The sequence below is a fragment of the Heptranchias perlo genome, chromosome 27, assembly GCF_035084215.1.
Source record: "Heptranchias perlo isolate sHepPer1 chromosome 27, sHepPer1.hap1, whole genome shotgun sequence".
NCBI classification, from domain to species: Eukaryota; Metazoa; Chordata; class Chondrichthyes; order Hexanchiformes; family Hexanchidae; genus Heptranchias; species Heptranchias perlo.
The window spans coordinates 36,368,454-36,381,366 of NC_090351.1; the positions used below are offsets into that span (position 1 = coordinate 36,368,454).

General features: G+C 43.7%; 1 protein-coding gene across 2 annotated transcripts in view; it reads right to left on the reverse strand.

Annotated features, from left to right (window-relative positions):
- dstyk (dual serine/threonine and tyrosine protein kinase) overlaps positions 1-12,913 on the reverse strand; it is a 76,081-nt gene that overhangs the window by 16,505 nt on the left and 46,663 nt on the right. For both annotated transcript variants that reach the window (XM_068007665.1, XM_068007664.1), the window contains exons 4-8: positions 10,442-10,680; positions 7,042-7,125; positions 4,676-4,852; positions 2,553-2,682; positions 1,582-1,738 (exon numbers count right to left, since the gene is read on the reverse strand). In XM_068007665.1, the coding sequence (XP_067863766.1) occupies positions 1,582-1,738; positions 2,553-2,682; positions 4,676-4,852; positions 7,042-7,125; positions 10,442-10,680 (787 nt within the window). The remainder of the gene's footprint in view (positions 1-1,581; positions 1,739-2,552; positions 2,683-4,675; positions 4,853-7,041; positions 7,126-10,441; positions 10,681-12,913) is intronic.

The following is a 12,913-nucleotide window of genomic DNA, read 5'->3' on the forward strand; positions in this document are numbered from 1 at the left end:
GCATCTGGAGAGACACGAACAAGTTTAATCTTCAGGTGAAGTGAAGTTAGAGGGCGGGATGGGGTAATTTTCCTTGGGCACAGAGAATTCAGTTCCCTTTTTAAAGTCATACTTTCCACACATATTTTTATGTCATATATTTAGATTTTATATTATTTATTGTCAAATAATAAAACTGACACTAATTTGGGAAGCATAGAAGTAAAGTTCGTTGGTGCATGGAAGCTTTTGTAGTACAGGTTAAGGAGCTTGGAGACCCAAAACTAAGCCATGACAGTGCCACCACTGACAGGAGGGGGTAAGTACAACCTGACATGTTTACATAGGCAGTTTCCATTATAAAAGTGGACACAGGAATTTATAACAGAAAAAGTTGATACAGGAAATTTATTTGGACCTAAATTTTTATAGATGGCTATTTAATTCAGCTGTGTATTGTTTGAGCCTTGCAAACCGGCTTCCTGTCATCGCAAATAACACATTGGGCAATGGGATGGAATAAAGAACGGCACTTACTCACAGGGAGGAGAACGATTAATTGAGATTTCTGATTCCGTTGTGTAGTCATACAGTACTGAGTAGGAGAATGATTGGCAGCTCTTGATTTACATCTGTGTGGATACCGTGCACATCTGCTTAAAGTTTGTAATTTATTACTTTGAAGTATGAATTTCTATATGCAGTAGGAGTGTCAGTAGGACAGTTACATTATGAAGCATGAAGTTAAACACAAAGTTAAACCGGAAAATTTAAAATTGTAAATCTGAGGGTCTGCTAAAACTCTGTATTCACTTGAACCTCGAGACATCTCAATGAGAATTTTTCCAACTTCAGAACTTGTGACCCATTGCGCCATTAGCAATTATGCTGGCCTGTCACAAGATGGTGCTCCGACTTCAATTGTGGGGGACGTCGATTCTTTACTTGCGACAGAACCTCTTATGTAACTATTGATTTGTGACTATGTAAGAAATTTAACAGAGTAAATTCAGTCTTAAGAGTTGATATTTTATTTTGCATTAAACGCTTTTTGGATGAATTTTCTGCAGCCATCGAAGCGAGGCATGTCCATGCTGAGCAACAGAACATTTTCCACTTTGGTAATCCAGTGTCAGCATCAAGCACTCCCAAATCAGGTACAACAGATGTAAAGGCCCCAATAATATGGCCAAGCTGCAACATTAGAAACTCCCGAATGTGAATTTTTCCAATTTTGAATAGCCACCTTGTGGGTTTTCTGAGTGGGAATTTGGTACTGGAGACCCATGGCAACCAAGGCCAAGACAGAGTGGAAACGGTCCGAACTCATTTCACACAGGACCGAGACGAGTCCTCAATCAGTTTGTGCTGGATTCAAACCTAGGGTTCCAGCGTTAAAATCCCACCGAGACGCCAATTGTAGCAGGACGAGTGCTGCCCTGACTTAACAGCTAATACCACCAGACGAGGAATCGAACTCAGGGCCTTCTGGTCTATGTGGATTAGCACTTTACAACTTTATGCACTCAGGAGAAGCCCTCGGAGAAAGACTGCAGTTCCTTGGTGGGACAATCTAGATGACAATCCCTGCACATCTCTTACCTCGTGTAGTGGAATTCTAGTGCGAGGTCATTCCAGTGCTTATCATCCGGAGGAACGACAGACTTCAGTGCACAGGGCGAGTGGCCAGCCCAACTGTCGCAGAGGTACACCACTCCATACTGGCCACGACCCAGCTCACGCCCTAGTTTAGGTTTACCTGTATTAAAGAGATAAACTCCATTCAATTCTGGGTAACGCACCTCAGGAAAGATATACTGGCCATGGAGGGGATGCAGCACAGATTCACCAGAATGATACCAAGGCTTAGAGGGTTAAATTACAAGGACAGGTTGCATAAACTTGGCTTGTATTTCCTTGAGGATAGAAGGGTGATCTAATTGAGGTGTTTAAGATGATTAAAAGGGGTTGATAGGGTAGACGGAGAAAAACTATTTACTCTGGTGGGAGAGTCCAGAACAAGGGGGCATAACCTTAAAATTAGAGCTCGGCCGTTCAGGGGTGACAACAGGGAGCACGTCACAAAAAGGGTAGTGAAAATCTGGAAAACTCTCCCCTTAAAAAGCTGTCGAGGCTGTGTGGAGGGGGTGGGGGGGGTCGTCAATTGAATATTTCAAAACGGAGACCGATCGATTTTTTGTCAGACAAGGTTATTAAGGATTACCGAACCTAGGCGGGTAGATGGAGTTAAGATGCAGATCAGCCATGATCAAATTGAATGGCGGAACAGGCTCGAGGGGCTGAATGGCCTACTCCTGTTCCTATCTTCTTATGTTCTTCCTGTTCCAGGTAGAGATTTTTTAATAGTATGGCTATATAGTAGATGAGTTACGTTGTGCACACACTCTCCATTGACGAACAATGTGCAAATTGTATCAGAGGCCACGTAAAGCATTGTTATAGTGACGGTTATTTTATAGAGAGGGCATTTTACATAGCACCTCCACTCAGGAGGCTGACCACCCCCAAAAGTCAGACAAAAAACAAGTGCAAGACTGAAATAGCAACCTTACCATGCAGCAGCGAGTCCCGGAGAGAACGACTTTCCAGAGAAAGGCGAGCTAGGCGCGGGGCATGGTCTTTCCGTACCTTCAGCCACAGGTCCTCTGTTTTTTCAAGTCTTCCTGAAAGTCCTGCTTCAAGCTGTAGAGGAACAGCAGAGAAATCAAAAACATGCTTTGGTGGCCCTTTCAATGTCGTCTATTTTCACTTTTTAAAATCGGGGGAGGGATGGGGCAGAGTTTCCATTCTTAAACAGACGGGAGAGTCCAAACAAAGAAAAAGAACGTCCATTTGAGTATTACGTTACTCAAATGTCCCAAAGCTCTTCACACACAATGAATTACTTTGCAGACTTATTATGACAGCATGGTCCTACAAACAGTAGTGAGATGAACCACCAATTAATCTGGCCTGCTGGTTGAGAGAAGAACGTTGGCCAGGATATCAGGACAACAAAGTGATCTTAGAATAGTGCCATGGGATCTATAACATCCAAGTAAAAGACAAACAGGTAGAAAGAGCCATGGTTTGATGCTTCGTCCAAAAGGGACCTCAGACACCTCAGTACTGCGCTGACGTGTCAGCCTGGATTATGTGCTCAAGTCCTGAAGCAGGACCTGAACACGCACCTTATAAGTCAGAAACAAGTGTGCTAAGTGAGCCAACTTAACGCTCTATCTTCAGAGATGTGTTCCAACTCCCCTTAAAGCATGTATCTGGAATCATTGATAGCATTAAATCTTTTCCATCCAAAGTGCACCTCCCTTCAATAGCTAGGACCATGCACAGAAAATCCCTGAAACGTGCAGAAGGAAGAATATTAACAAAGATGATAGAATCTCAGAATCATATAGCACAGAAGGCGCCCATTCGGCCCATCGTGCCTATGCCGGGTATTTGAAAGTTATCCAATTAGTGCCACTCCCCTGCTCTTTCCCCACAGCCCTGTAAACATTTCCCTTCCAAGTTGGCAGGAGGGTCAGTAACAGATTTAAGATAATTGGCAAGAGAACCTGGAGAAGAATTTTTTTTTTAATGCAACAAGTTGTAATGATTAGGAAAGCACTGCCTGAAAGGGTGGTGGAAGCAGATTCAATAGTAACTTTCAAACAGGAATTGAATAAATACTTGAAGAGCAATAATTTGCAAGGCTACAGATACACTATCCTGCACACTTTATAAAAAAAAATTCTCGGGATGTGGGCGTCACTCGCAAGGTCAGCATTTGTTGCCCATCACTAGTTTTTTTTTTAAAAAAAACAGGCCTTTCCAGCAATTGGCTTTAACAAATATGACTAGCGTTCTCTGGGATTGCAGCCAGCTGTGCGAGAAATGCCAGCCCCAGCAACCCAAACACAAACTAAAATCAGCTAAAATCGCCCTTAGTTCCAAGGGAACACCGCCTACCTTGCATCCAACCCACAACACGCCCTCCCACCAAATGCCCACCAGTTGTAGATCAAAGAGCTGTGCCACCAAACTCATCGCTCCTCAACCCTACTGCTAAATAAAGAACTTGCATTTGTGCAGCACCTTTTACGACCTCGATGTCCCAAAGCACTTTACGGCCAATGAAGCACTTTTGAAGTGTAGTCACTGTTGTAATGTTTGAAACATGCCACCGAAATTGCACACAGCAAGGCTCCACAAACAGCAATGTGATAAGGGCCAGATAATTTTTTTTTTTTTTAAAAAGTGATGTTGGTTGAGGGATAAATATTGGCCAGGGCACCAGGAAGAACTACCCTTCTCTTCTTCGAAATAGTGCCATGGGATCTTTTATGTCCACGAGAAGGCAGTTGGAGGCCTCAGCTTAACGTCTCAACCGAAAGATGGCACTTCCGACAGTGCAGTGCTCCCTCAGTACCGCACTGGAATGTCAGCCTAGATTATGTGCTCAAGTCTCCGGAGTGGGAGTTGAACCCACGACTGTCTGATTCTGAGGAGAGTGCGCTATCACGAGAGCCTGTACAAGGTACACCCTTCAACTGCAAGTGTAGAGTGACATTGGCTCTGGATTAAGACACTAGTTAATGAAGGGAACTGGACCGATAAGCATGGCTTGAGAATGCGAGCATCCTGATAGAAGTGGTATGTGTAAGTGCTTCAATATAACAACTCAACACGAACAAACCTGTCGTAGAGAGGCAGCAAATGCTTCATGTGAACTGTTGAGCCGGGTGCGGAACTGACTACATATGCTCTTCGCGAGTTTTGATGCACAGAGGCTCTCGATGGCATCCTGTGCAATTTTCCTTTTCCACTCAATCGTCACAGCTGGGGGGTGTACCCAGGGCATCCTATGAATAATCTACAGTATGGGAAAAGACAACATATACAAAAGGAATGAGCTTTGAGACTTACTAACAAGGAACCTCACTAGTCTCTGGACAAAGATAACTTGCACCTCAAGATTTTTTCAATTTTGTTTAGTTTTTCTTTTTCCAACTTCCTCCTCACAAGGTGCTGACTCTTGCTGGGATGCAGTTCCATGGGTGCCAACAGCCCTCCTGTACATAAACCAAGCGGCCATTCTTCTTAGATGAGTCCACAGAGAACATAATGGCAGGCTACCTGATCGTGGAGGACAACACTGATCTGCACTTTCCAGCAGGGGCCACTGGACTGCATTCACGAGTCGGAACCCTGGTTGTCTCCCCCCACAACCCCCTATTTCTAACGCAGAAACACGGAGGCCAAATGCACTGCCCCAACTTGCTAATCCCCAGTTGAAATCAACCAACTCAATATACATCAGCAAGGGATGGAACTCTTCTGGTCTGTGAGTCAGGAATATACACCTGGTAGGTTATCAGGAAAAGTCATGGTTGACAAGTTGACCAAATGGAGGTGGACAACAATTTAATTGAAACTGCGCTGAATTGCAACAATTATTCACAAATCCTCAGAAAACTGAATGTCCATTGAAGATTATACTCTTAAAATTTCAGCAGTGCTAAAATAACTTACTTTCTATTCTCCCTCCTTCCCCTGTTTGGCTGACGGGTCAAGAGATGTCCTGCTCCCCGTCTTCTGCCAACAATGTTCTGTACCTAGCCTGCAGGAGACGTGTAGGACTAGCTTGGACAACGTGCCCTACAGCTCGACGCTTCCTCTGTACAGGAATATAGAGGCCTTTGTTCGACATCTATCCCAACAACGTACATTGGAAATTCATCCCAAAGAAATCTTAAGGGCGAATCCATGTTGTATCAAGTAGCAGTACAACCCAATCTCCAACATACTCCCCAACGAGAGAAACAAGAGTTAACTTTTGCAAACCTTTAGGTCTAACTGGAATCAGCAGTGCAATGCAGCATTGCTTAAACTTCACAACCTCCTGCTCACCATACAAGGAACAAAATAATAGTATATGTAAATGTACTGGGCCAGGTTCTTCTAATATAGAAGTGGGTCACAAAGCAGTAATATGACATGACTTTATACCCCCCCACCCCACCAAACGAAGGCACTGACTCATGTTGGGGTACAGTTGAAGTTATGTTAGTTATATAAAGCACTGGTTTGACCGTATCTGGAGATACTGCACCTCAGGATGAGTATATTGGCCTTGGAGGGGGTGCAGCGCAGATTCACCAGAATGATACCAGGGCTAAGAGTTAAATTATGACGACCGGTTGCATTGACTAGGTTTGTATTCCCTTAAGTATAGAAGATTAAGGAGTGACCTAATTGAAGTGTTTAAGTTGATTAAAGGAGTTGATAGGGTAGATGGAGAGAATGTTTTTCCTCTGGTGGGGGAGTCCAGAACAAGGAGGCATAATCTTAAAATTAGAGCTAGGCCATTCAGGGGTGATGTCAGGAAGCACTTCTTCACACAAAGGGGAGTGGAAATCTGGAACACACTCGTTTCCCCACCCCCCCCAAAAAAGCTGTTGAGGCTGGGGGTCAATTGAAAATTTCAAAAGATAGATAGATATTTGTAGGCAAGGGTATTAAGGGTTACAGAACCAAGTACGTGGAGTTAAGGTACAGATTAGCCATTATCTAACTGAATGGCAGAGCAGGCTCGAGAGGCTGAATGGCCTACTCCTGTTTCTATGCCTGGCACCTCATGAAAGTGGCCATTCCTCATATACAAAGCCTAGGCCATGAACGCCATCAGTACATTTGTCCGAGGGGAGCATCACAGCCAAGTTTGACATCCACACATGCATACCTTCTGGCAGAGGTGTTGGATAGCAAAAAAGGACACGTACCCTGACTGATTGTTCCACTTCCCAGTGCAAGGGCACGAAGATAGATTGTACCCATCCTACTGCCCACCACAGCACCACGTGGTTCATTTAGCAAATTGGTGGATCTAATTTAAAAGTTTTTCTACATTAGATGGGATAAAAGGTTGCATTTGCAGACACGAGCAACAAGGACGGACGGCTAATGATTTGGAAATAATGTACGGGATGAGATGACTTTGAATCTTTAAACACTAACATCTATTCAGCAGTGCTTCTCAAAAATCAGCAGAAACATCTTTACCTGCTTGATCTGTTCCCAAAGCAGCCGGGACACCGTTGATCCTGAATGAAACGTCACCTCAACGTGATATGCAGCGTTTAAAATCTAGAAGACGATAATATTTTTTTTTTTAAAAAGACTAAAAAGTTAACAGTATTTATCTTCAATTTACAGCACAAGTATCAGAAACTATCATATTGAGAATGAGATGTGGTGAGTGTAACATGCTTGGGAGGAACAGGTGACTTTGGACCCATGGTTCCCAAAGCTCTCCACCATGGGGGTTTTCTTCGCCTCATGCCTGGGTCTGTTGTAGACTAATTGATAGCTATGATTAGTCAAAAACTCCATTAGCATTGTATCATGCAACTACCAGGATGGTAAAAGGCAAACTAGATGGACCTTGGTCTTTCTTTGTCTAGCAATTCCTATGTTCCTAGAAGTTTTGGTCTAAGTGTATGAATGTAAAGTTTTTGCTGCAGTGCTGATTGATTCTTGCCAACCATGTGGTTTTATGGGTCACATGGTCCCAGACCAAACACATGCACAGAAATAGATTCCATAACAGCTTATTGCTCTCGACTGAGCCCCACTCTCAGTTTGCCATTGGGGCCTCCCAATCGCTGACAGACTTTGGCCCCCGACTCCCACTTGCTCTCAACTCTACGGGAGATACACTCGTTGGATTATCGAAGTACGTGTTGCCCAGCTGCGCTACTTGACATTACAAGTGTAAGTCAGGGCTGAGGAGTGACACCAGAATCTAAAACAAGGGAGTAAAGGAACTTCTAAATGAAAGGGGGAAAGAAACAATAAAGAATTCATAAAAAGGGAATTCCTGTCGATAGCAGTAAATCTTGGGTCCGATCATTATTGGAGTCTTCAGGCTTCTCACTGAGGTTACAATAATATCACAGGGCAATGGGGAAAGTATCTGTAACGGAAGCCCTTGCATGATAAGAAAGGAGGGTTTACAGCCAATTACAATCAGGGACATGTAACTGCTGTAAACCTGCTCTTCCTGTCACATAATCAAGGTATACGCAAAAGCAGATCTGCAGCAGTTTCAACGTCTTTTATCTTGTTCTCATGACAGGAAGATAAGATTTGCCCTGGATAGAAAATGGCCATCTGTGAAGTACATACAACAGTAAGAACTTGGGGACATTGGTTTGAAAAAGCATACTGAGATGCATGGGGGGGGGGGGTGGGTATGCTTTTTATATGAATTTGTTTTGGAAAACTGTTTAGGCACTAGTCATGGCACTCACTGCCCCTCCTCTGCAAGGCCAAAGGTGCCATTCTTTCATGCTTTGGAATTCTCTCTCTCAATTCCTCTGCTTCTCCACCTCTCTCTTTTAAGATCTATTTTTGATTACCCCTGTGAGAATCACCCTGCGACATTTTTGTATTTTAAAGGCACTATATAAATGCAAGTTTTTTTTTAGGCAAACAGCATCCAATCTGCGCACGGCAAAGTCCCAAAAACAGTAATGAGATAAATTAACAGATAATCTATGTTTAGCGGTTGAAGGGAAAATGTTGGCGAGGATATCAGAACTCCTTTGCTCTTCACATAATGTCATGGGATCTTTTATACCCACCTGAACAGACGTCAGTTTATCGTCTGATCCAAACGACAGCTGCTCATACAATGTATCACACCCTCAGTACTGCACTGAAGTGTCTAGTTTATGTGCTCAAATCCTGCAGTGAGGCTTGAACTCATGACCTGGCTCAAAGGCAAGAGTGCCACAACTGAGCCAAGCTGGTACAGTTTGGCAAGAGTGGTACTGGGTGCAACTTGAAGGTCCAGGCCCAGCATATTCCATTGGTCTTGCTGTGACCTATTCGCTCAGGCTACAAGGGGCAGAATTGAGTGCCAGCAGCTCCCACATACCCATGATATTTCCTTTACTATTGGGAAGTGGGGTGGGGTGGGGGGGGGGGGCGGAGGAAACCAGGTTCCTGAAACTAACTGCACATCAGGGAGTGAGTGCAAGGACGAGCGAGACGTGGGGTCAACTGGTTCGGACAAAGAGAGCGAGTGTGTCTGGGAGCGAGGAGCACGATGTAGCAGCATTTCTTGTAGTGCTGCCCTCTTTTTATGAATTAATGGGGAGGAGGGATCAATTTAAACAGTTTTGCATATCCCATCATGTAATGAGGGAATTGTAATAGGGAAACCAGATGCCAACAGGTAAAAAGACCATATTGAGACTATGCTTTTTGCACAGTTTTTTCACAGAAAGCGCAAGAAAATTTGATGAGAAGTGCAGTGATAAGATCCTGGGGTGGTCCAATTCCAGTATTGGTAATGCCTGGAAGCAAGTGCAACCTGCTGCCCCTGGGGAGATATGCGGCCCCCTCTCCCACCCCCACCTCCGAGTCTCAGCAATCCATCCCTCACAGCTCAGGCAAAACAGTCCGATTTGCTCTAGTGTTTCTCTCACTCTGGATTTGTCTTGTTTGCATTTTGTGGGTCTGGTTGTTTGGACAGGGCTGTTCTTAGCACTGCTGCCTCATGGGTGGACAATTCCTAAATCAGAACAGCAAGATCTTAATATATCTGCAAATAAACAGGAACATGGATTTAAAACTTAACTAATTGATCTCCTGTGGCACTGCACGTGGAGTGTCAAAAATTAAGTGCAGGCTTAAGGTGAAGCAGGGTTAGAAGGTAGGGGGGATAATTAGGCAAGGATGTGCAGATGTAATTCAGTCTCTAATTAAACTCTATGCTGTTATTTTTATATATTGCTTTGATTTAATGGATAAATAGCACCCCTTACAGCAATTTGGGAACCAGAGAAGTGGAGCTGGTTGGAGCAGAGGAGTTTCAGGCCGAGAAGCTGGGAGATGCGAAACTGAGGTGCTATACTGGTAGGACGGTAACAGCACAAGTCTACGTAGGCAGTTTCCATTGTAAATGGGAACTCAGGAATTTATAATGGGGAAAAAAAAAGGTTGACACAGAAGTAGGACAAACTCTTAACATGAAATGAGGAAGTAGAATGATGGAATCGTACAGCACAGACGGGGGCCATTCGGCCCATCGTGCCTACTCTTTGAAAGTGCTATCCAATTAGTCCCACTCCCCTGCAAATTTTTCCTTCTCAAATATTTATCCAATTCCCTTTTGAAAGGAACTACTGAATCTGCTTCCACCGCCCTTTCAGGTAGCGCATTCCAGATCATCGTAAGTCGCTGAGTGAAAAAAAATTCTCATTTTTTTTTTTACCAGAAGTGTGCGCAGATTCCAAATTTTTTTTTATAATATGGTATAGATATCTGGCCCGGAGAGTTCATTGTCCGCAACCATGAAGCGCCAAGACAAAGGTTCAAACACCGCTGCCCTACTGCGCCGAGAATTCTTCCTTTGCCATCAGCTTTTCTGATCTTTAACCCACTTTTGACACACCTGTTTAAGGTGATTGCTGGTGACATTGTTCATCGCAGAATCCTGGTTGGATTTCTCCAGGCTCTTGAGGCAGCGTTCGAGGGTCCCGACAAAACTCTCTCGAAGGTAGTCTACAGAGCTGATCAGTTTATTGGCCACCGCCTGATTTAACCGAGAAATAATCAACTCTTGAATCTGTTTGATGCAGCACTTAGTGTCCTTATTGCCAACAGTCTCACCATTCTCGGAGATGATTATGTCTGTGTGTTTGGGGGGGGGGGGGGGGGGGGGGAGGAGGAGGAGGAGGAGGAGGAGGAGGAGGAGGAAAGACAGATAACAGAAGAGACACACAATTAATAAGATGACTGGCATTAGGACAGTTCAAATATTGAAAACAAAGATTACTTCAGACTATTTTGAGATAGGAAATATTTCATTTCATTTTAATTACTTCCAAAGTACATCCATAACTGAACCAAAGATTAGAAAAGTCTCATTTAATCAATGCAAACTTGTCACATTATTCATTCCATTTCAGAAAAACAATTTATGGGGGGGGGTGCGTGGGTGGGGTGGCGGAGGGGGGACATCCTGTAAATGATCCATGATTTTAATATAAATTCATCAGTAGCACACTGGAGGTTTGAAATATAGCTGATTGTATATATGTTAATATATTGCAATGGAACCTTCTCGTGCACTGTATGTTACTAGGATTTCAGCAAAGTTACAACGTTAGACCAGTGAAATTTGCATTTCATCCCAGGATAAGCATCCAGCTGTACAGTTAGAGTCCCACACTTGGATTGAGTACATTTTGAGCCAACATTAGGGCACAGCACTGTTATAAGCCTGTCACTAGGGGTGGCACAAGGTTGCGAAGATGAATTAAGAAGCTAACACATTAAAGTAAATTGGCTTAAGTGTGACTTACGCTATTGCATACCACTGACAGCCTTTAATCCATTTGGTCTGTTATGCTGTTGTACATTGGTATCAATGTTAAATAATAACAGCATTGACAATTTTGGGGTGGTTGGTTGGACATGGCTTACTCGTGCATGGAACAGAATCAATTCCCTCAAAAGGTAACATGTAAAATATACTGCCGTTCAGCTGGATGTTAAGGATTGCAATAGCACTATTTAAAGAGCAGATGTTGCCCCCAATACCAGGCCAATGTTCCTCCTCAACCAATAGGATCAATTAGTCACCCCTCTCAACATCTGGTGCAGAATGGCTGCCACTTTTGCCTGCATAATACCACTCGTTGCATTTCAAAGTGATTCATTACACAATTCACTGAAATATCTGGACAACACGTTTATATAAATAAAAGCGTTATGGGTCTTATTGATTCTTGCTCAAAATGGGTCATTTTAGAGCTCTAAAATGACCCATTTTAGAGCTCTGACATATGCAGTGACGTATACAGCAACAAGGAGTCACTCTGACCATACAAGTCTCTAGTAGTAAAAGATTCAGACAGGAGCATTAGAGACTTGTACTGCCAGCCTCAGGACTTAAAAAAGCACAAAATAACAAAGTCTGATACATGAGCTTCTGCACCCCTTTGTCTCTCAAGCCGTCGAAAAAAAATCGATATTGTCATTGCCATGTTCAAAAATGTGACATCGAGAAGATAAAAAAGGCCAGTAAATCTGCTTTAATTATGTTGTTCGAGAGAAGAATGTTGGCCAGGACACTGAGCTGCAAATCTCCTCTCTTAGCCTTCTCTGCTCCAATGGAAATAATCCCAGTATCTCAAGGAGTAGTTGAAGCGACCAGCATAGATGCATTTAAGGGGAAGCTCGATAAATGCATGAGGGAGAAAGGAACAGAGGGATATGCTGATAGGGTTAGAAGAGGGGTGGGAGGAGGCTGATGTGGAGCATAAACACCAGCATAGACCAGTTGGGCTGAAAAGCCTGTTCCTGTGCTGTACATTCGATGTAATTATAACCATATACTCTTAGAAGTTACGTCGATTACCTCTATTCTGTCGCAATAACTTCCTGTAACCTTTAATTTCATAAGCACTGGTGTCATTTTCATTTCCCACACTAAGCCTCAACAGTCAATTAGTGCAAAGTGTGGGCAGTGTTGCACTGCAGCTCCACAGACACTCGCTTGGGGTAGAGCCATATCGCCCCAAACTCATTTTGCTTAGGACTCTTACAGCAGCGAGAACACCTGCGGGCAAACTTGTATCAGATCTGCACATCTTTGTGCCCAAGGTGTGTTTGTTCCACACACTTGCAAGTGAATGCCAATACTACACCCAATATGTGTCAGCCGTGGCTCGGTTGATAGCACGTTGACCTCCTGAGTCAAACGGTTTGAGTTCGAGGCCCACTCGAGCGACTAGAGCACAAAAATCCAGGCTGACACTTCAGTGCAGTACTGAGGGAGTGCGGCACTGTCGGAGGTACCGTCTTTCGGATGAGATATTAAACAGACGTCCCGTCTGCCCTCTCAGCTGGGTGTAAAAGA